General features: G+C 41.6%; 1 protein-coding gene across 12 annotated transcripts in view; it reads left to right on the top strand.

Moving 5' to 3' along the window:
- ITPRID1 (ITPR interacting domain containing 1) overlaps positions 1-20,140 on the top strand; it is a 347,534-nt gene that overhangs the window by 107,432 nt on the left and 219,962 nt on the right. For 9 of the 12 annotated variants that reach the window (XM_075315082.1, XM_075315081.1, XM_075315078.1 and 6 more), the window contains 4 exons: positions 3,326-3,463; positions 6,228-6,259; positions 9,140-9,190; positions 16,027-16,078. In XM_075315082.1, coding sequence (XP_075171197.1) covers positions 3,423-3,463; positions 6,228-6,259; positions 9,140-9,190; positions 16,027-16,078 — 176 coding nt within the window. In that variant the 5' untranslated portion in view covers positions 3,326-3,422. Of the gene's footprint in view, positions 1-3,325; positions 3,464-5,923; positions 6,117-6,227; positions 6,260-9,139; positions 9,191-16,026; positions 16,079-20,140 lie in introns of all 12 variants that reach the window. The other 3 variants (XM_075315085.1, XM_075315086.1, XM_075315084.1) reach the window with 2 other exon arrangements.

Genomic DNA, 20,140 nt, shown 5'->3' on the forward strand with positions numbered 1-20,140 from the left:
CCCCCCACTGCAGCTAGCACAGCCCCACCGCAGCCAGCACAGCCCCCATTGCAGCCAGCACAGCCCCCACTGCAGCCAGCACAGCCCCCAATGAAGCCAACACAGCCCTCACCGCAGCCAGCACAGCCCCCTACCGCAGCCAGCACAGCCCCCCACTGCAGCTAGCACAGCCCCACCGCAGCCAGCACAGCCCCCATTGCAGCCAGCACAGCCCCCACCGCAGCCAGCACAGCCCCCAATGAAGCCAACACAGCCCTCACCGCAGCCAGCACAGCCCCCACCGCAGCCAGCACAGCCCCCACTGCAGCCAGCACAGCCCCCACCGCAGCCAGCACAGCCCCCACCGCAGCCAGCACAGCCCCCACTGCAGCCAGCACAGCCCCCACCGCAGCCAGCACAGCCCCCACTGCAGCCAGCACAGCCCCCACCATAGCCAGCACAGCCCCCACTGCAGCCAGCACAGCCCCCACCGCAGCCAGCACAGCCCCCAATGAAGCCAACACAGCCCCCACTGAAGCCAGCACAGCCCCCTTAGCCAGCACACTGCCCATTCTCCACCTCCGGGTAAGCTACATTTGCGTTATAAGAAGCACCCCTCATTTTCCTCCCAAAATTTTTGAGAGGAAAAGTGTGTCTTATAATCTGAAAATATGGTATGTTTCTATTTTCCCATCAAATACAATGAATTAAGAAACAGGATCCAAAGCAGGTGACAAAGTAGCCTTAACTTGTCTGGTTCTGCTTATTTCAATTTGTGTTGTTTTGCAATGTTCCACATGATATTAGAAACTGAAGACAAAGCCAAAGACAAGGGTTCAGAGGTAGCCATTATACTAATTGTTGAGTCGCCATAAAGGGATATCTGCAAATATGTACTGGATTCTTTTATGCGTTTCTGTGCTCTTCTCATAAGTAAACTGCCGTTTTTAAGCCAAGTCTAGTAACCTCTATCAGGGGTTATCATGGATTTATTCACTAAATATATACCTTGTGCAAACAACTCTTAGGTAACAGAAGATCAAATACAAAATAACCAACCACAACCTTTATAAACAACTGATGAATGACATCAGAGAGAAGTTGATAATAATCCTTTATTTATTCAGTGTTTACAACACTTAACAGGTATGGAATAAAAAAAGGTCACACAGCTGTTACAAAGGTGTCTCTAGTATTTCTATCAGTTATCAATGTACTACTCAGCTTTAATGAAAAACACCCCAAATGCTAAGATTAAATATAAATAATTTGCGCAAAAGGACATATAAAAAAATAAAATAATTATCTATTGTAAAGCATTTACATTTTTTTTTGTAAACATGATAACAGCAGAAAAATGAGGACATGAAAACACATGCATGGACAGGCAAATACAGTAACAATTGAAACGATAATGTCAATTCACAATTGAAACATAATCAATAAACCACATCAAATATTGAAACAGAACCCCAAAGTACATAATATAAATCTCAAAATGGATATAATAACAGGGTAACCCAATATCTAGTATGTTCATAAACCCTCACAGACTATTAAGATGAACAGTACCATAAAGATCAACATGATAATATGTCTCAATGAAAATACAAAGACCTCCCAGGCTACACACTTAACCAATATTATAGGGGAATAATAATCATATTGCCCAATATAATGAACTATCAAATAATAGCCAAGAGCATATCAATAGTATAACCATAGGTAGTGGTAACCACAGGGACTCCGTTTCATCTATTCAGCCAATATGCATTGCTGACGTTGATGCAAAGCACAGTCCCAGCAAGGAAGTTAGGTGAAAGAGAGTAAATCACCTAAGTAACATACCTGACCAAACATGTGCCCAGTCCAAGAGCCCAACGTGCGTTTCGACGTGTAGTCTTTATCCAGGATTTTTCCATTTTGATGTGCCCTATCATATTCTGGGTTGAGGTTTATATGTTCACCTTTCACTGCACTTCCTTGCTAGATATACCTCTAGGAGGACTTGTTTTTGGAGTCCCAGCCCTTCAGCTAGGGGTTTACCTTATTGGGTAAACACCTGTTTAATTCCTGCAGTGAGTGGGTTTGTTTTTCCTTCCCCAGAAACTATTCCTTTCACCTCTTTTAGGCTTCTGAGAGGTTTAACTTGATCCGCTTATTTGAAGCTATCTTTAACATTCACTCACTAGCTTAGATGAACATATTTTAGTTTTCCCACTTTAGGATTTTGTATCTTCTTGCACACCTCCCTCTCTTCTTGTTGACAATGTGTTGCAGCCTCCCCTCTGGTCCTTCAGGAGGTACGTGAAACACCTTAATGGCCTTTTAGGGACTCAGGTCAGGGAGGGTGTTTTGAGTTGAGGGGCTAGGGTCTTTCTAGTCTGTACAAGACCAGTTTGATGCTGGTGCATCATCTTCCTATAGTAGGTCTTCCCCTTTTCCATTACCTGTGTCAGAAAGTGTTCAGGTTCATAACACCACGCTGCTGAGAAAAATGGCAGCTTATGGACACTGAATAATCTATTAAGAGGTTTCTGCCTATGTAAATAAGTTATAAAAAGACTGCTGATCAGCAAAAAATTACTGAACGGCAGTCCTTTAAGGTACCGTCACACTAAGCAACATCGCTAGCAACATCTCTGCTGAGGCACGACTTGCTAGCGATGTTGCTGTGTGTGACTTCCAGAAACAACCTGGCCCCTGCTGTGAGGTCGCTGGTTGTTGCTGAATGTCCTGGACCATTTTTTAGTTGTTGCTCTCCCGCTGTGAAGCACACATCGCTGTGTGTGACAGCGACAGAGCAACAACTGAATGTGCAGTGAGCAGGGAGCCGGCTTCTGCGGACGCTGGTAACCAATGTAAATATCGGGTAACCAAGAAGCCCTTTCCTTGGTTACCCGATATTTACCTTCGTTACCGCTCTCACGCTGTCAGTGCTGGCTCCCTGCTCCCTGCACACATAGCCAGACTACACATTGGGTAATTAACCCGATGTGTACTCTGGCTAGGAGTGCAGGAAGCCAGCGCTAAGCGGTGTGCGCTGGTAACCAAGGTAAATATCGTGTTGGTTACCCGATATTTACTTTAGTTACCAAGCACAGCATCGCTTCCACGCGCCGCTGCTGGCTGGGGGCTGGTCACTGGTTGCTGGTGAGATCTGCCTGTGTGACAGCTCACCAGCAACCCATGTAGCAATGCTCCAGCGATCCCTGCCAGGTCAGGTTGCTGGTGGGATCGCTGGAGCGTCGCTTAGTGTGACGGTACCTTTAGTGCCGTTGATCAGTTCGTGCAAACAAACCTTAATACTTTATGATATAATGATATCATATTTTATTCTTCACAGAGCTATAAAGTGACATGGCTACAGGGTTTTTTCATCATAGGATAGATGAACTCTCAATGCACCGCGGTAAATTATTTATATTATATTGTGAACCAGAATGGAAGATTCTGAACTCAACAGCCAAAATGGATCAACAAGGTAAGGGGATCTCAACAAAATGTACAGTATTTACTGTATACACTACTATAAAGTATCTAACATTTATGATGAAAATACACATTTTGGGTGTCTCTCACAAAAACTTCTGCTTTGGTATATTATATTTAAACTAGAAAGTGGCCCGATTCTAACATATCGGGTAATCTAGAATGTGTATGTAGGTTAGCAGATTGAATAATAAGGTAATGAATGGACTGGATGGGTTAGGTTTAATTTAGTATTCTTATAGTTGTTTATTGGTTTTAAAATGACAAACAACAGAAGGAACAGTTTTAATAGATGAGTCTAATGTTTAATGATGTCCATAGCTTGTAATGAAAGAAGGCCATGAACAGTGTAACGTTAAGTAAAAATATGCTGATGCTGTGATGTGGCCCAATGTTGGTATGTGCCCCCATCGTGATGAAGCCATCATCCTGACATGTGCCCCCATCCTGCGGGGTAATGTGTGCGGGGGGCAGAGTACGGGGGGTGGAGCCGAGCGGGGCCATGGCGCTGAGGACGTCAGTGCCGGGGACTGCATGGCTGGGGACAGGTGACTATCCAGGTGTGTGTGTGTGTGTTCAGTGCATACATGCGGTGGGCAGAGTTTGGGGAGGTGGAGCCGAGTGGGGTAATGTGTGCGGGGGGCGGAGTGTGGGGGGTGAAGCCGAGCGGGGCCATGGCGCTGAGGTCATAAGTGCTGGGGACTGCATGGCTGGGGACAGGTGACTATTCGTGTGTGTGTGTTCAGTGTATACATGCGGAGGGTGGAGTGCGGGGGGGTGGAGCTGAGTGGGATAATGTGTGCGGGGGGCGGAGGTGGTAGTCACAGGCTCTTTAGCGCGCATAGTGTGGCGACAGTTGTCACTGTAATGACGTCATTTTGGAGCAAGACGGACAGACAGAATAAAGCAATTATATATATAGATGCCTATTTTTAGTAAAAAGTATATTTTTTGGCATTCTTTAAAACTGAATGATGGTGATCTGAGAATAAATATAAATATGTAAAAAAAACATAGTCACAAAGTGGACATTCCTTGGTACAGCTATCCATTTCTCCAGTAGTAAATAGGCAAGTGATGCAAGTGATTAGACCACCATGGACCAATGTTTAAATAAAAAAAAAAATGAGTGGAAAGACCCCGTAAACAAAATAGATTCATACTCATCATATCTGAGCATGTATTTAGCCAGTCCTACTAACTAGGATGATCCACAGTATCTTAAGTATCACCAACATGGTGAGTAAAATAGACTATCTATAGCATTCTTTCAATATCCTACAAAAATACAAGAAGTTAAATTATTACTATTCACTCTTTAAATGTTCACTGTATTATAGGGGTAAATTTTTTTTATTTTAGTATTAAACTACCAAGTGTCTTGGCTAGAAATAAGACAGTTGCATGTGTTAGAGTTCACTAGGATATGCTTATTTTTTACTAAGTAATGATACTTCTGATTTTTTGATTTTTTTTTTTTTACAACACTATCTTGATTGTCTAAAGGCGGTGTTACACACTATGATTTATCTGACAATATGTCGTTGGGGTCACGGTTTCCGTGACGCACTTCCGTCATCGTTAGTGATGTCGTTGCGTGTGACACCTACGTGCAACTCCGAACGATTGCAAATAGGTTGAAAATTGTTGATCGTTGACACGTTGTTCAGTTTCAAAATATTGTTCGTCGTTCGGAACGCAGCAGACATATTGCTACGTTTGACACCCTGCCAACGACGAACAACATCCACATGACCGCCTTGGTCAAACAATATATCGCTGAACGACTTTGCGTCGTTTGTGAGATGTGTACGCGTGACCGCTACAAAAGGACCTATGAGCGATCTTGGCAAATCGTAACTACGATCTGGGCATGTCACATCGCTAACAAGATTGTCAGATAAATCGAAGTGTGTAACGGGGCCTATAATCTTGGTTGTCCAACAATAGGAAAAATGGTTAGATTTTTTTTCCCAAAACAGACCCACTCCTTATAATTAGAGATGAGTGAACTCAAACTGTAATGTTAGCACCAATCAGCTAGTGTCCAGGTCTCAGACTTAATCAAGGATTTAAAATAAATGTCCGTGTCTGAGTTTGGGTGCTATTTATATGCTAACAAAGTGTCTGTGGAAAGGGTTAGAAACAGCGGAGCGTAGAAACAGAGAATTACCACAGCCATTTTACAGTTCAGAAGTTTGGGTCCCCTTTTTCTTATATGGGGTTTGAGGTCTGGGGTCAAGTGCGAGTCCCGAAATGAACTTCATTTTAAAGTCCAGCCGAACCCGGCAAACCAGAACTTCCACCAGTCTGCTTAACTCAATACATAATCAGTTTTGTTGGGATTGTAGCTCAAGTGGACAGAGTTGAGCCGCAATACCAGATACATCACAATGGGCAAATGTGGCATTGTTTCGGTAACATTATAAAACAGTCTCATTATTTTTTTTAGAAATGTGGACAATGCATTTAAGCCTCTATTGTAAAAGCATGCGCGGTTTGCAGAATATGATGACCAGCATTTGCTTGGTCGCGACAAAATTCCGGGAACATTTCAGTCTACTCAGTGATCACAGATCGTGATTATCCAATCAGTTTTCACATATTCCAGTCTTCAAGAAACCTTAATGTGGTATAGTAATCAGGTATTTATATACACTGATATCTTTTGATATTTGTAAGTATGTTGTACACCTGAAAAAAAAATAACTGTTTTTAGATTGAGCTTTTCTATATTAAACTTTTTCTGTTTGCAGGCCACCAGGGATGAAGAACACTAAGCACACAGGTAAGATAAAAAGTAGGGAAAGGTCGATAATGTGCAAACAGATGTCTATCAATCTACAGTCTGCAGTATTATCAATACTGTGGAAATTATACTGAGTAAATATTATAGACACTTGCGTAAATGGAAATATTCTGAATAACTAATTCGCACCTGTTATTGGGTATTATTGTATTTGTTGGGACCCATGGAAACCAATCAGATAATACTCAAGTTAAATTTAGTACAAGTCAGTTTAATTTTTTTCTAAGAAGAAACAGAAAGCAAATATACACAGTGAGCACTGTTGTGTACAGACGGAGGCGGTGCGGGAAGTGAGCACAGTCTTCTACATAGTAACGGATCGATCTGCTAAGTATTGACTTTGGTTCAAGTTTCCTGAAATTCGTAGATCCCAGTAAATTAGAACAATTTGTAATTCGATTCCCATGGATTCCCCCCCCCCAAAAAATGCCTGCCACCAATTCACACAGTTCTAGAAATTGCATCAGCAAGACAGTGATGTCAAGCACAGGTTAATCAATTCATATTCACACTGACTATGCAGGTTCAGCAACTCCCTATCACAGGCAGAGACTACAACTCTCATTATCAATGGTCTTCAGCACTGCGGTAATACAACACAATCAGATTAAGGCCTTTTTCCTATATATAATGATATGCTGTGCGCCCAGACCTTCCATTCCTTGGCCGTAAAATCCAAAATGGCTTCTGCTTTTCTTACCTTCCTTTAATAGTCCCTGTACCTGCATAGTCAGTGTGAATATGAAGTGATTAACCTGTGATGAAAATAAAGAAAAGGGGCCATACAATACATGATGCCTGAGGTGGAATATACACCCAGGACGTGACCCATAAAGGCCCGCCCCCCCGATGCACACGCCAATCAAAGTGCAGTGCATTTCTGTAACTTTGATTACAGATATTTCAGCAACCAAGCATCCGATCTTTCTACAACATATATGCCTGCATTCAGCATCTTAGTGCCAGTATGGCACCACCATTACTTTATACAGCAAATCCTGCTGGTTGGTTCCCTTTAAGTTAAGGTATTAAAGTTCCTGTATCTACTGCAAAACACATGAAAATTGGAATAAAAGAAATATAAAAAATTACAGTATCTGATATTAACGCAATTAAAGTAGAAAAAAAATAACATAATTATCTAAAACTAAGCATAAAAAAAATTGCAATTTTATTAATATGCCATTTTACTATTTTGGTGTTAGTTTAGCTGTCTGACTGTAGATAAAAATAAAACTGGTATGAAAATCTTGGGACTGTAAGTAAAAAGAAAAACCTAAAGGCTATAAAAAAATAAAATCATGTCATTTGAAACCCGGCTGAAAAGCTCATGGAATAGCCCTTTTTATGTCCGCAGATGTAATTTATTGAGAGATGTAGAGTACGACATACACTCTTATCTTGTTTTCTGTTGGGTTACTTACAGGCACATAGAGAATATGTAGGATCATGTGAAATAATCCTCTGTATACAATAATGCAGTCATAAGTAGTGCAGGAAATGAGCGAACATCAGTCATAATTAAAATTCAGAATAGCATAGCCATAAAAATCCTAATTCCCATAATAAACTCGGCAATCACAAAACTTGCTGGGCTCGGTTTCCTTATAATAAAGGATTGTTCTTTTTATTATCATTAATGTTCTTAGTAATTATATTGTTAACCCCTTCACAACTGTTAACAATATGATTACATCTTATGTTGGATCCTTGACTTTGATGTGAGCTAGCACTCTGAACCAACATCTTTTCTGGCAGATGGTGGTTGAATTGTTCAGCCATCATCTCACAGTAAGGGGTACTTTGCACGCTGCGACATCGCTACTGCGATATCGTCGGGGTCAAATCGAAAGTGACGCACATCCGGCGCCGGTAACGATGTTGCATCGTGTAAAGCTTAGATACGCTGATAAACTTCGCAAAAATGTCGAAAATTGGTAATCTGTGTAGTGTTGGTCATTTTCATAATGTCGCACCAATAGGAGATACGATGTTGTTCCTCGTTCCTGCGGCAGCACATATCGCTGTGTGTGAAGTCGCAGGAGCGAGGAACATCTCCTTACCTGCCTCCACCAGCTATGCGGAAGGAAGGAGGTGGGCGGGATGTTTACGTCCCGCTCATCTCCACCCCTCCGCTTCTATTAGCCACCTGCCGTGTGACGTCGCTGTGACGCCGTACGACGTAGGAAGGAGGCGGGTCGCTGGCCAGAGCAACGTCGCAGGGCAGGTAAGTGCATATGAAGCTGCCGTAGCAATAATGTTCGCTATGGCAGCAATCACAAGATATCACATGTGCGACGGGGGCGGGTACTATCGCGCTCGGCATCGCTATCATCAGCTAGCAATGTCACAGTGTGCAAAGTACCCCTAACAGCCACGAGTGGAGATAACATCGTATATACCCCAAATTGGTAACAGTAAAAAATCAGCTTGCTGTAGTTTTGATAAAATCACTGTTTTATCAGGAGATCATTAGTAGAGGACTATTAAACCTCCTGCCATGCAGTCCTCCGTATTCATGAAATTTGTATAACCTTGCCTCCACAACTGATTAGCAGGTTTCTGCCTATGTAGTGTGTACACAAAATGTTGTCAATCAGTGGTGTGGGTGGGGTTACTCTCAGCTCAGTATTCAGAGAATGTAAGATCTTCAGGAGAAAAAACTGTAATTTTAGAAAAACTACAACAAGCAGCTTTATCTGATATATCTCTGAAATCAGGGTCTCTGCCCTTATATCATCCTGCTCTTATGTGGGACAGGTTCCTTTTAAACATACCTGAACAGAGCCAAAATGATCACACCATAAAAAAGAAGCACAGTCTTCAAAACCTTACTGTTAATTTTTATATCTATTTCAGACCTTAACATACCGAACAATAACAAAAATAAATCATCTAAATCTGTAGAAGGTAAGTTGGAAGAAATAATATACTGCCAATTGTAAACCTGACTGATTTTATATGATCTGTGCATGGACAGGACCAATAGCCAGTGGCAAAGCTAGAGTCTGATGGGAAATGGTGCAAAATTTGGACTTGGGCCCTTACTCGCATGCTCATGACATGTATGGGCCCCTGTAGCATTTCAGATTGTATGAAGATATAAATCTTAGCCTCCCATGTAATAATGTCAACCTATACTGGCTCCTTTGTATAATAATATCCTCATCCTGGCCCCTTCAAGAAACAATGGCCTTTGTCCTTGTACCATTACTTTAATAATGTCCCCCCATACTGGCCCCTTCCTGTTATAATATCCTTATCCTGGGACTCTTTTAATCATACGTTTCTCCATCTTGGCCTCCTTATTAGGATAACGTCCTCTATTCTTGCTCCTTTCCGGTACAATGTTCCCCATCCTGGCCAATTTCCAATAATAATATCCCCACTCTGGACCCCATCTGTACTCCTTAATGTTAAAATGTCTCCCATCCTGGCCCCCTACCTATTATTATGTCCCCTATCCTGGGCCCCTTCTTATTATTTTTTTCCCCATTCTAGGCTCTATACTGGTATAATGGCCCCCATGCTGTACCCCATCCAGGTACAATGTCCCCCATCCTGGCTCTCTTTCAATAATAATATCCCCCACTCTGGACCCCTTCATGTACCCCTTGATGTAAAAATTTCCCCATTCTGGGCCCCTTCCTATTATTATATCCCAAAAATGGGCCACTTCTTATTATTTTATTCCCCATCCTAGGCTCCATAATGGCATAATGTCCCCCGTCCTGGGCACCAACCAGGTACAATGTCCCCCATCCTAGCTCCCTTTCAGTAATAATATCTCCCATTCTTGGCCCCTTCCTGGTATAATGTCCCTAATCCTGAACCCCTTGATGTAGTAATGTCCCCTTTCTGGGCCCTTTCCTGTTATTATTTTCACCATTCTGGGCACCTTCTTATGATTATGTCCCCCACTTGGGCCCCTTTTAGGTATAATTTCCCCCCCCATTCTGAGCACCTTCCAGTAATATCCCATATCCTTTGCCCCTTCTTATTATTATGGCCCCAATCATTAGCTCCATCCTGGTCTAATATCTGTCTTCCTGGTAAAATGTCCTCCATAATGGTATAAAATCATCCATCATAAGCCATTTCCAGGAATTAAATCTCTGTTCTCCCTCTCTTCTCCAAAAAATTTAAAAAGAAAAAAAAGGAGATTCTCCTTATCTTATGGCATCGTCCTCTATACAACCGACAAATGACTTGCCGATGTCAGCTGCAGGCCTCTGATTGGCTGGCAGGTCTCTGCATTGCAATACATTTCAGTTTTCAGCTAAATGTATGTTGTTAAATAGGTGCCGGCCTATGGGCTCACCAGAGGGTGTGACTGCAATTGTTATTCCCCTGCCAATATCAATTAAATAAGCACTCCTGCCAAAACCTTTATTTCCTAAACCTTTCCAAATTTTGTGTACTGTGTATTTATATCAAAATACCTTCTGACATCTTTCCTGGTTTTCAGCACTGCTCCAGTCCTTGTTTGGACACATGTCTTCAGTTCAGACTTGCCAGATCACATTGGGGTTTATTTGTAAACCAGAAGTCACTTTTGCAATATAAGCCTATGGAGTCTTTGGTCCTGTATCCAATGTACGACTATGAAGCCTTGCTCTAATGCTCCACAGACTTACATAGTAAAAACAACTACCGGTTCATACATAGACCTCAGTGTAATCTGATGAGTCGGAACTGAAGTTAAGAGGACTGGGGATTCACTGGAAACCATAGAAGATGGTAATCAGTAAGTATTCTTATACAGCTACTCTAACTACACACATACTTTACAAGTTTTAGAAATTAAAAAATGTATCAGGCTTGCTTATTCAACTAGGGATGTGTTTTTGGCCACAGCGATAGGAAAACCTGGTTGCCTTTACTTATCATTAAGGCAAAACTCACATGACCGACCGCATGATGTCATGCCCGAAAAAAGTGGATGTGTATGCGCTCACTAGGCAGTTCTGTGTGCATAACAACTAGAGATGGGCGAGCCTCTAAAGGCTCAAGTTCGGTTCGGTTTGTCGAACGGAGGCGAACCGTTCGACGAACCTCTCGAACCCCATTGAAAACAATGGGAGGCAAACACAAACACATAAAAACACATTGTAAATGTACACATACAGTTAATAAACATTGCCATTACACTTACAGGTCCCCGCGACGCGTCCTGCACTCTGTCTCCCGCCGCTTTTCCTTCCGATAATCGATGCGTCCTCCCGGTAACCAGCACTGATGATAGGACCTTCCGTAACGTCAAAAAAGCATGTGACCAGTCACGTGTCTATTATCTCATTGGCTACAGACTGGTCACATGGCTATGACATCATGCTAGGTCCTGTTAGTGCATCTCTCCGGTACGCGGTGGTCGTTCCAGCATCTTCGTATACCGGCGAAATGCTCTGGCACATGATCGACTTCCCCGTTCTGCTTCCCCGTTCCGTTATTCACCGGCTGCCACAGCCGGTCAATAATGGAGATCACCGTTGCTATAGCAACCCGCCTGTCAGCTGGGACATCACCGCTTACAGCCAGCAGCGGCATTGGGAATCATGTGATCGGAGCACCGTTGCTATGGTAACCGCCTCTCAGCGGTGACGTCACTGCTTACAGCCGGCAGCCTCTGGTCACTCTCACTGAGTGATTACTGCATGGGGAGCAGCAGCGTTCTTCCTCCCATGCAGTGCTGTCTGATGTAGCAGAGCTGCATGGGTTGAAGGAGAAAGAAGACAGAAGACCATGGATCGTGGAGGGCTGACAGGGAGTAATAAACATGGAGTAATAAACATGGAGTCTCTAAGTGTGTCTGTGTATTTTTTTCTATTAAAGTATTTTTTCTCTGTGTGGTGTCTTTTTTTTAACCCTTTATTGGAGATTCTTAATGGCCGGGTCAAACGTGCCTGACATAAGAATCTCTGACTTAATATTAGCTAGTAAAACAAAGCAAGTATTAACTCATTATTACCCAGCAAGCCACCCGTCACCAGGGCAGCTGGAAGAGTTGGATACAGTGCCAGATGATGGCGCTTCTATGAAAGCGCCATTTTCTGGGGAGACTGCGGACTGCAATTCGCAACAGAGGGGCCCAGAAAGCTCGGGCTAACCTGTGCTGCGGATTCCAATCCCCAGCTGCCTAGTTGTACCTGGCTGGACACAAAAGTGGGGCGAAGCTCATGTCGATTTTTTTTTTTAATTATTTCATGAAATTCATGAAATAATTAAAAAAGGGCTTCCCTATTTTTTTAGTTCCCAGCTGGGTACAAATAGGCAGCTGGGGGTTGGGGCAGCCGTACCTGCCTGCTGTACCTGGCTAGCATACAAAAATATGGCGAAGCCCACGTCATTTTTTGGGTGGGCAAAAAACTCCTGCATACAGTCCTGGATGGAGTATGCTGAGCCTTGTAGTTCTGCAGCTGCTGTCTGTCTGTATGGAGGAGAGCAGACAGCAGCTGCAGAACGACAAGGCTCAGCATGCTCCTGTAATGCCTGCCTTGATCAACAGACTCAGGTGGGATGTAATGGACAGAGAAAAGAGAGAGAGAGAAGAGAGAGAGGAGAGAGAGCGAGAGAGAGAGGGAAAAAGAGAAAAAGAGAGACTGAGAAAAAGAAAGAGAGAAAAAGAGAGAGAGAGGAGAGAGAGGAGAGAGAGAGAGAGAAAGAGAGAGAAAGAGAGAGAAAGAGAAAGAGAAAGAGAGAGAGAGAGAAAAAGAGAGAGAGAGAAAAGAGAGAGAAAAGAGAGAAAGAGAGAGAGGAGAGAAGAGAGAGAGAAGAGACAGAGACAGGAGAGAGAAGAGGAGAAAAGAGAGAGCAAGAGAAGAGAGCGCGAAAGAGGAGAGAGGAGAGAGAGCGAGAGAGAGAGAGAAAAAGAGAGAAGAGAGAAAAAGAGAGAGGAGAGAGAGAGGGAGGGAGAGAGAGTGAGAAGAGAGAGAGAAGAGTGAAAGAGAGAGAGAGAGAGAAGAGAGAGAGGAGAGAGCAATGCAGCCTCATTTCGTGAAGTGCTCCGATTTTAGAGGTGTGTACCGCGGCTCACAGCTGATGTCCGGCTCCTTCCCTCAGTGCATAATTAAATTAAATTATAAATATATAATAATTATAATTTAAAATTAAAAATAAAAAAATTAAAAAAAAAAAAACTCTTTACCAGGACCAGAACCTTAGCGCTCTATCCACTTAGCTACTTTGGTAATCTTGAAGTCTGCATTGCCGAAGTCTCTGCTGACCATGCAATTCACTTCATTGCTACATGGAGCTGATACAGAGCACTCGTGTTTTGTAGCAGAGCTGACAGTGTCGTGTGGATTACGTCGGACCTTGAGGGGTATTTGTGGATTTTAATAAAATGGTGAAACAGGGTGTTTTTTTGTCTTTTATTCCAAATAAAGGATTTTTAGCTGTGTGTTTCTTTACTTTCACTTTCAGCTTAATAATGGAAGGTGTCTCAGGGAGACGCCTGTCATGATTAACTCCTTATTACTCCGATTGCCACCGCACCAGGGCAATTCGGGATGAGCTAGGTGGAGTCCCAGGACTGTCGCATCTAATGGATGCGGCAATTCCGGGCGGCTGCTGGGTAATATTGTTAGGGTGGTGGGCTCCCCATAATGTGGTGCTCCCCATCCTGGCAATACCAGCCTCCAGCTGTGTGGCATTATCCTGGCTGGTATCAAATATGGGGGGAACCGCATTTTTTTTTTTATTATTGTTTATTTATTTTACTGCACAATATCATTTAAAATTAAAAATAAAAAAATAAACAAATTAAATTCTTTACTGGGACTAGAACTCGTAAAGTTATGCTTCTTAGGCAAGCGCTCTATCCACTGAGCTACAGCCTCTAATGATAAAGATAGGCAGATTTGGTAATCTTGACGTCTGCATTGCAGAGTGAAGTCTCTGGTGACAGCGTGATTCACTTCATTGCTACGTGGAGAGAACACAGCGAGATCGTGTTCTATGGTGCTGCTGCATATTAATGTAGCAGAGCTGACAGTGTTGTGTGGATTACGTTGGACCTGGATGTATAGTTGGGGATTAATAAACTGGTAAAAGCAGGTGTTTTTTTGTCTTTTATTCCAAATAAAAGATTTTTCGCTGTGTGTGTTTCTTTACTTTCACTTTCAGGTTGATCATGGAAGGTGTCTCGGGGAGACGCCGGGCATGATTAACCCCATTATTACCCAGATTGCCACCGCACCAGGGCAATTCGGGATGAGCTGGGTAGAGTCCCGGGACTGTCGCATCTAATGGATGCGGCAATTCCGGGCGGCTGCTGGGTGATATTGTTAGGATGATATGGGCGCCCGATAACGTGGTGCTCTCCATCCTGACAATACCAGCCTCCAGCCGTGTGGCTTTATCCTAGCTGGTATCAAATATAGGGGAACCACATTTTTTTTTATTTATTTATTTATTTTACTGCACGACATAGACCCGCCCGCCGGCGGCTGTGATTGGTTGCAGTTAGACAGCTGTCACTCATCTTGGGGGCGTGTCTGACTGCAACCAATCATGGGCGCCGGTGGGCAGGGAAAGCACGGAATACCTGTTTGAATAATGAAGCGGCAGCCATTTTCTAAAGAGGAAAAGACGCTGCAGATTTCTGACAGCCGTGCAGCGAGACGCCCGTGATCGGTGAGTAGGAAAGGGAGAGGGATTGTGCTGGGGACGCAGGACGCATGCACATAGCAAGGTGTGCACATAGCCTTACTGTGAAAAGCCACGTTTTTGTTGTTCGAACCGTTCTCTGTCGAGCTTTTAGCAAAAAGCTCGAGTTCGAACACCCCCCCAAAATCACTCGAACATGAAATTGGAAAACCTCGAACATCGCTCATCTCTAATAACAACCCTTCCCTCCTGTCTGTCATTTAGGACAACTCAAGTTTTCCAACTTTTAAACATGGAACAGCATCCAATAGTGTTTGCGCCTTTTTCACAGACACAATAGGCCCAATTCATAATTTTGCGGTTTTATTGAAGTCACTTTTAGTTGTTTTGTCTTGTGAAATTCATTGACATTTTTAGCGCCAAATGGCACACATAGTTCATGAATTTTGTGCAAAATCAAAAACACTTTTTAATTTTGTTTTTAAACATTTTTGTGACTTTTCAGAACAAATAGTTGAATATTCCATTGACATTTTCAAAACTGAGCCAAAATTTCAGTCATAGAAAAAACACTCTGAATTATGCCCAAAAATTACAACTTTTTGAAAAGTCACAATTGATAATTCAGCCAAAAACATCAGGAGATTCCAAACCATGCCCAAACCTTGAAAAAATGCAAACACATATAAAGCAGACTTTACAAATGGTGCAAATTAAAAAAAATGATGGTACACATGGAAAAGCCAACGAAAAAACAAAAAACTAGAAAAAAATTCACAAATACCATAAGAAACTAGACTCATAGTCTGTTTGTTCATGTGAATAGTGCCAGTAAATAGTTTGCATCTGTTTGTTTGTGTGCAATCTGTTGTGGCCAGGACGCACATAATGTACCGGGCATAAATAAGGCCTTAATCTAAAAAGCATAAGGGCCACATTATTTAATCTTACAACAGGCACATAACATCATATCAAGGTAAAATATTAACATATACCAAATATTACATGGAATAATTAAGAAAAGAACAAATATGACAGCTGGCAACAAAATCCCAGTGAAAATGTGTGATTTATCATTTTCATTATTTTACACCACACCTTTATTAATATCTGTTTATTTTCTGGAACTCATTATACAGGTTCCATTTGCAGAATGGAGATAATTAAGTTATCTGTGAAAGACTATATGAGGTAAGGTGTTTTAAAAAATAACTATTTATGTATATATCCTCAAAAAAGCAGCACAATACAAAAATGATATAGCAAATGCAGCAAACCTCAAGGTACTGAACCATCATCCTCCTTATACGTAAGGCAAAAAAGTGGCAGCACTCTAGGCATGAGATTGTGAAAGAAAACTCTGGTCTTTAGTCACCCATGTATGTACGACGTTTCTGCTCTTCAACCTATGAGCTTTTCTCAAGTTTGGTTGGTTCATGGCTTGAGAAAGGCTCATACTTTGAAGAGTTGAAATGTCGCACATAAATGGGTGAATAAAGTCCACAGGTTTTTCACTATCTCACGTCTGGAGTGCTGCCATTTTTTCATATTTTATATACACTATATATATATATATATATATATATATATATATATATATACATATATATATACAGTACAGACCAAAAGTTTGGACACACCTTCTCATCTCTAGAACAACTATTAAGAGGAGACTTTGTGCAGCAGGCCTTCATGGTAGAATAGCTGCTAGGAAACCACTGCTAAGGATAGGCAACAAGCAGAAGAGACTTGTTTGGGCTAAAGAACACAAGGAATGGACATTAGACCAGTAGAAATCTGTGCTTTGGTCTGATGAGTCCAAATTTAAGAACTTTGGATCCAACCACCGTGTCTTTGTAGAAAAGGTGAACAGATGGACCCTACATGCCTGGTTCCCACCGTGAAGTATGGAGGAGGAGGTGTGATGGTGTGAGGGTGCTTTGTTGCTGACACTGTTGGGGATTTATTCAAAATTGAAGGCATATAGAACCAGCATGCCTACCACAGCATCTTGCAGCGGCATGCTATTCCATCCGGTTTGCGTTTAGTTGGACCATCATTTATTTTTCAACAGGACAATGACCCCAAACACACCTCCAGGCTGTGTAAGGGCTATTTGACTAAGAAGTAGAGTGATGGGGTGCTACGCCAGATGACCTGGTCTCCACAGTCACCAGACCTGAACCCAATCGAGATGGTTTGGGGTGAGCTGGACCACAGAGTGAAGGCAAAAGGGCCAACAAATGCTAAGCATCTCTGGGAACTCCTTCAAGACTGTTGGAAAACCATTTCTGGTGACTACCTCTTGAAGCTCATCAAGAGAATGCCAAGAGTGTGCAAAGCAGTAATGAAAGGAAAAGGTTGCTACTTTGAAGAACCTAGAATATAAGACATATTTTCAGTTGTTTCACACTTTTTTAAGTATTTAATTCCACATGTTTTAATTCAAAGTTGTGATGCCTTCAATGTGAATCTACAATTTTTACTCATGAAAATAAAGAAAACTCTTTGAATGAGAAGGTGTGTCCAAACTTTTGGTCTGTACTGTATATATATATATATATATATATAATATATATAAATACAGAGAATCACCCCAAACGACCGAATCAACAATGAAGTTTGCAGGTCAGAACATCATGGTGTGGGCTGTTTTTCAGTATATAGTGCTAGCACACTGCTTACTTTCTGATTGAAAGACGAATGTATTGACAATTGTACAGAGACAATCATGAGTAAAATCTGCTTCCATCTACCAGGATGATGAAGAAAAAATGAGGGTGGACATTTCAGCAAAATATTATCTGAATTTACACAACCAAGGGAACTCTCAATTGGCTTTAGATAATAAAAAAAATAAACTGCTAGAAAGGCCCATCCACTCACCTGACCTTTATCTAATAGAAAATTTATGGAAGGAACTAAAGCTCAGAGTTCATAGAAGGAGCCCACAGAACCGTCAGGATTTGAAGAGTGTTTGTGGGGAAGAATGGACAAAAATCACACCTGAGCAATGCATGAGACTAGTTTCTCCATAGAGGAGTGGTCTTGAAGCTGTCATCACCAACAAAGGCTTTTATACAAAGTATTAATTAAATTTTAGAAAGTGTGTTCAATACTTGTTCCCTGTGTAATTTCTCATTATTACAAATAATTTATGGGCATCTGTATCATTTCTTTGCCTGTGTCGGTTTGATGAGTTGTTACTGACATCTAGTGAGAATTTCATGTCAATAGCACCATTAGAAATATATTTAGAACATAATTTATAAAATTTAGGCAGCATGTACATGCATTTCTACTTCTTTAAGCCTCATTCAGACATCTATGAATCACATACATGTTGTTACTGTGGTTTTCAGGGCTAGAATATGAATGCATTATAACCTATGAGGCTGTTTGTGGTTTTTATGCAGGCCATGGTGTTTTGCCAGAAATGGAATAAAATTCCTACAAATGTCACAGTATTTTTGTGCAAATCAGAATTGCAGAAAAAAAAGTTGACACTGCACAAAAATGTGGAACTTTGGGCATTTAAACACCAGTTTTGCCCAGCTCCAATTAAGTTGGTGGAGCTGAGCAGGTTGGGGTATGGAGAAGTCCACTAGATAAATTCATCAAACGTTGTGGTGTGACCAGAAATGTGTCTCTAATTTTTACTCTAATAACATCAGTAACATCCTAGGCCAGACGTCTGCCAGTGATAAGATGCGCGTAATTCAATAAGTGCCTTCTTAGGTCTCATGCGCACGTAACTGCTGAATATTCTGCAGCGATTTGACAGCACATGTGCGCTTCAAATTGCTGCAGAAACACTGCATAATGGATGCAGTTTTTTTGTATAAAAAAGCCTATTTCATGCGCTATGGCTGCTGCCCCCACCATAGACAGAGTGGGAGCTGCATCCAAAGCGCACAAATAATTGACATGCTGCTTTTATGAACGCACGGACTTAGGTCAAAATTTTAGCACCCAAATTGCTGCGTTCAAAAAAGCAACGTGCGCACGTATCATGCACAATCTACGTAGATTGTGCAGGGGATGCAGGATGCATGCATTTACGCTGCAGTGCAATATGCAGCATAAATGCATATAATTACGCAACGTGCGCATGAGCTCTCACTCGTGCATGCCCAACATTAAGCTGATATACAAAACACTGGTCTTAATGAATCTGGTCCCGTGTGTCCACAAAAGAATCACCTAAACATGTCTGTTTTTGTTTGGAATCAAGAATCGAAATTACCCATATGTCTATAGGTTCGTGAAAATCACAGGCAGCACACATGGTATTAGTGTGCAATCCATGTGCTGACCGTAATTACCATTGCTTGTAATGAATAGGAGAAGCATTGTAATTATTCTTTTCATGTGAAAATCACGGATGACACAATGATGGTAAAAACTGAAACGCTGACCAAACACTGATAAAAAAACTGATGAAACTTCGACCATTTTTTAAATTTGTGAAAAATTACGGTGGTCTGAATGAGCCTCTTATCTTAGTATATAGGGTTATATACTGACTCTAGCACATCAAGAGATCTAGTGGGACAGTGGTGTTCTTGACATGGTAATGTAGTTATCAGAATTCGCAGTATAAAAATGGGGCAAATCTGATCTGCCAATATAGTTTGAACCACTTCTAGCTTTCTCTTTACTCAATTCTAATTAGGCACAATTCTCTGTTCTGTTATTAACACTAGTATCGGTTGTTCCTACTGACATATCTTCTCTATACAAATGTTGCATTTTTAGGCTCTTCTGAGTGGCACTCTAAATCATGTGTTGTATGTATTTTGGTAAATAACTTTTGCCAAATCTGTAGCTGAAAGGATTATTTTTCAAACTAAGTAACTTGAGTTTCTGACATCATGTTCACCTAAATCTGACATTTCTATCTTTTTCTGGAATAGCACCATACTTCATTGGCATGAGAATAGTTATCTTGACTCAGATCTATTATTTCCCCTTCACATTCACCTATTACCATCACTTGTCTGACAATCATTAGATTTCAAGCACTTATGGACAGAGCGTTCTCTCCTATTATCATGTTTCTTACTTTTCTATACTTCTATATAGGCTAAGAATATCTTTCAAATATAGATTATTTTTAATAGTAATCAATAGCATAGGCAAATGTTCGTCAAGACCACTTCTAATGATCCCACCATTTGTAAATTCCAAATAAAGTGTAAATATGTTTAAAATTAGAAGGTTTCACACTATATAAAGTTGTTTTTTAAAGGG

This window comes from Anomaloglossus baeobatrachus, chromosome 6, assembly GCF_048569485.1.
Source record: "Anomaloglossus baeobatrachus isolate aAnoBae1 chromosome 6, aAnoBae1.hap1, whole genome shotgun sequence".
Taxonomy (NCBI): domain Eukaryota; kingdom Metazoa; phylum Chordata; class Amphibia; order Anura; family Aromobatidae; genus Anomaloglossus; species Anomaloglossus baeobatrachus.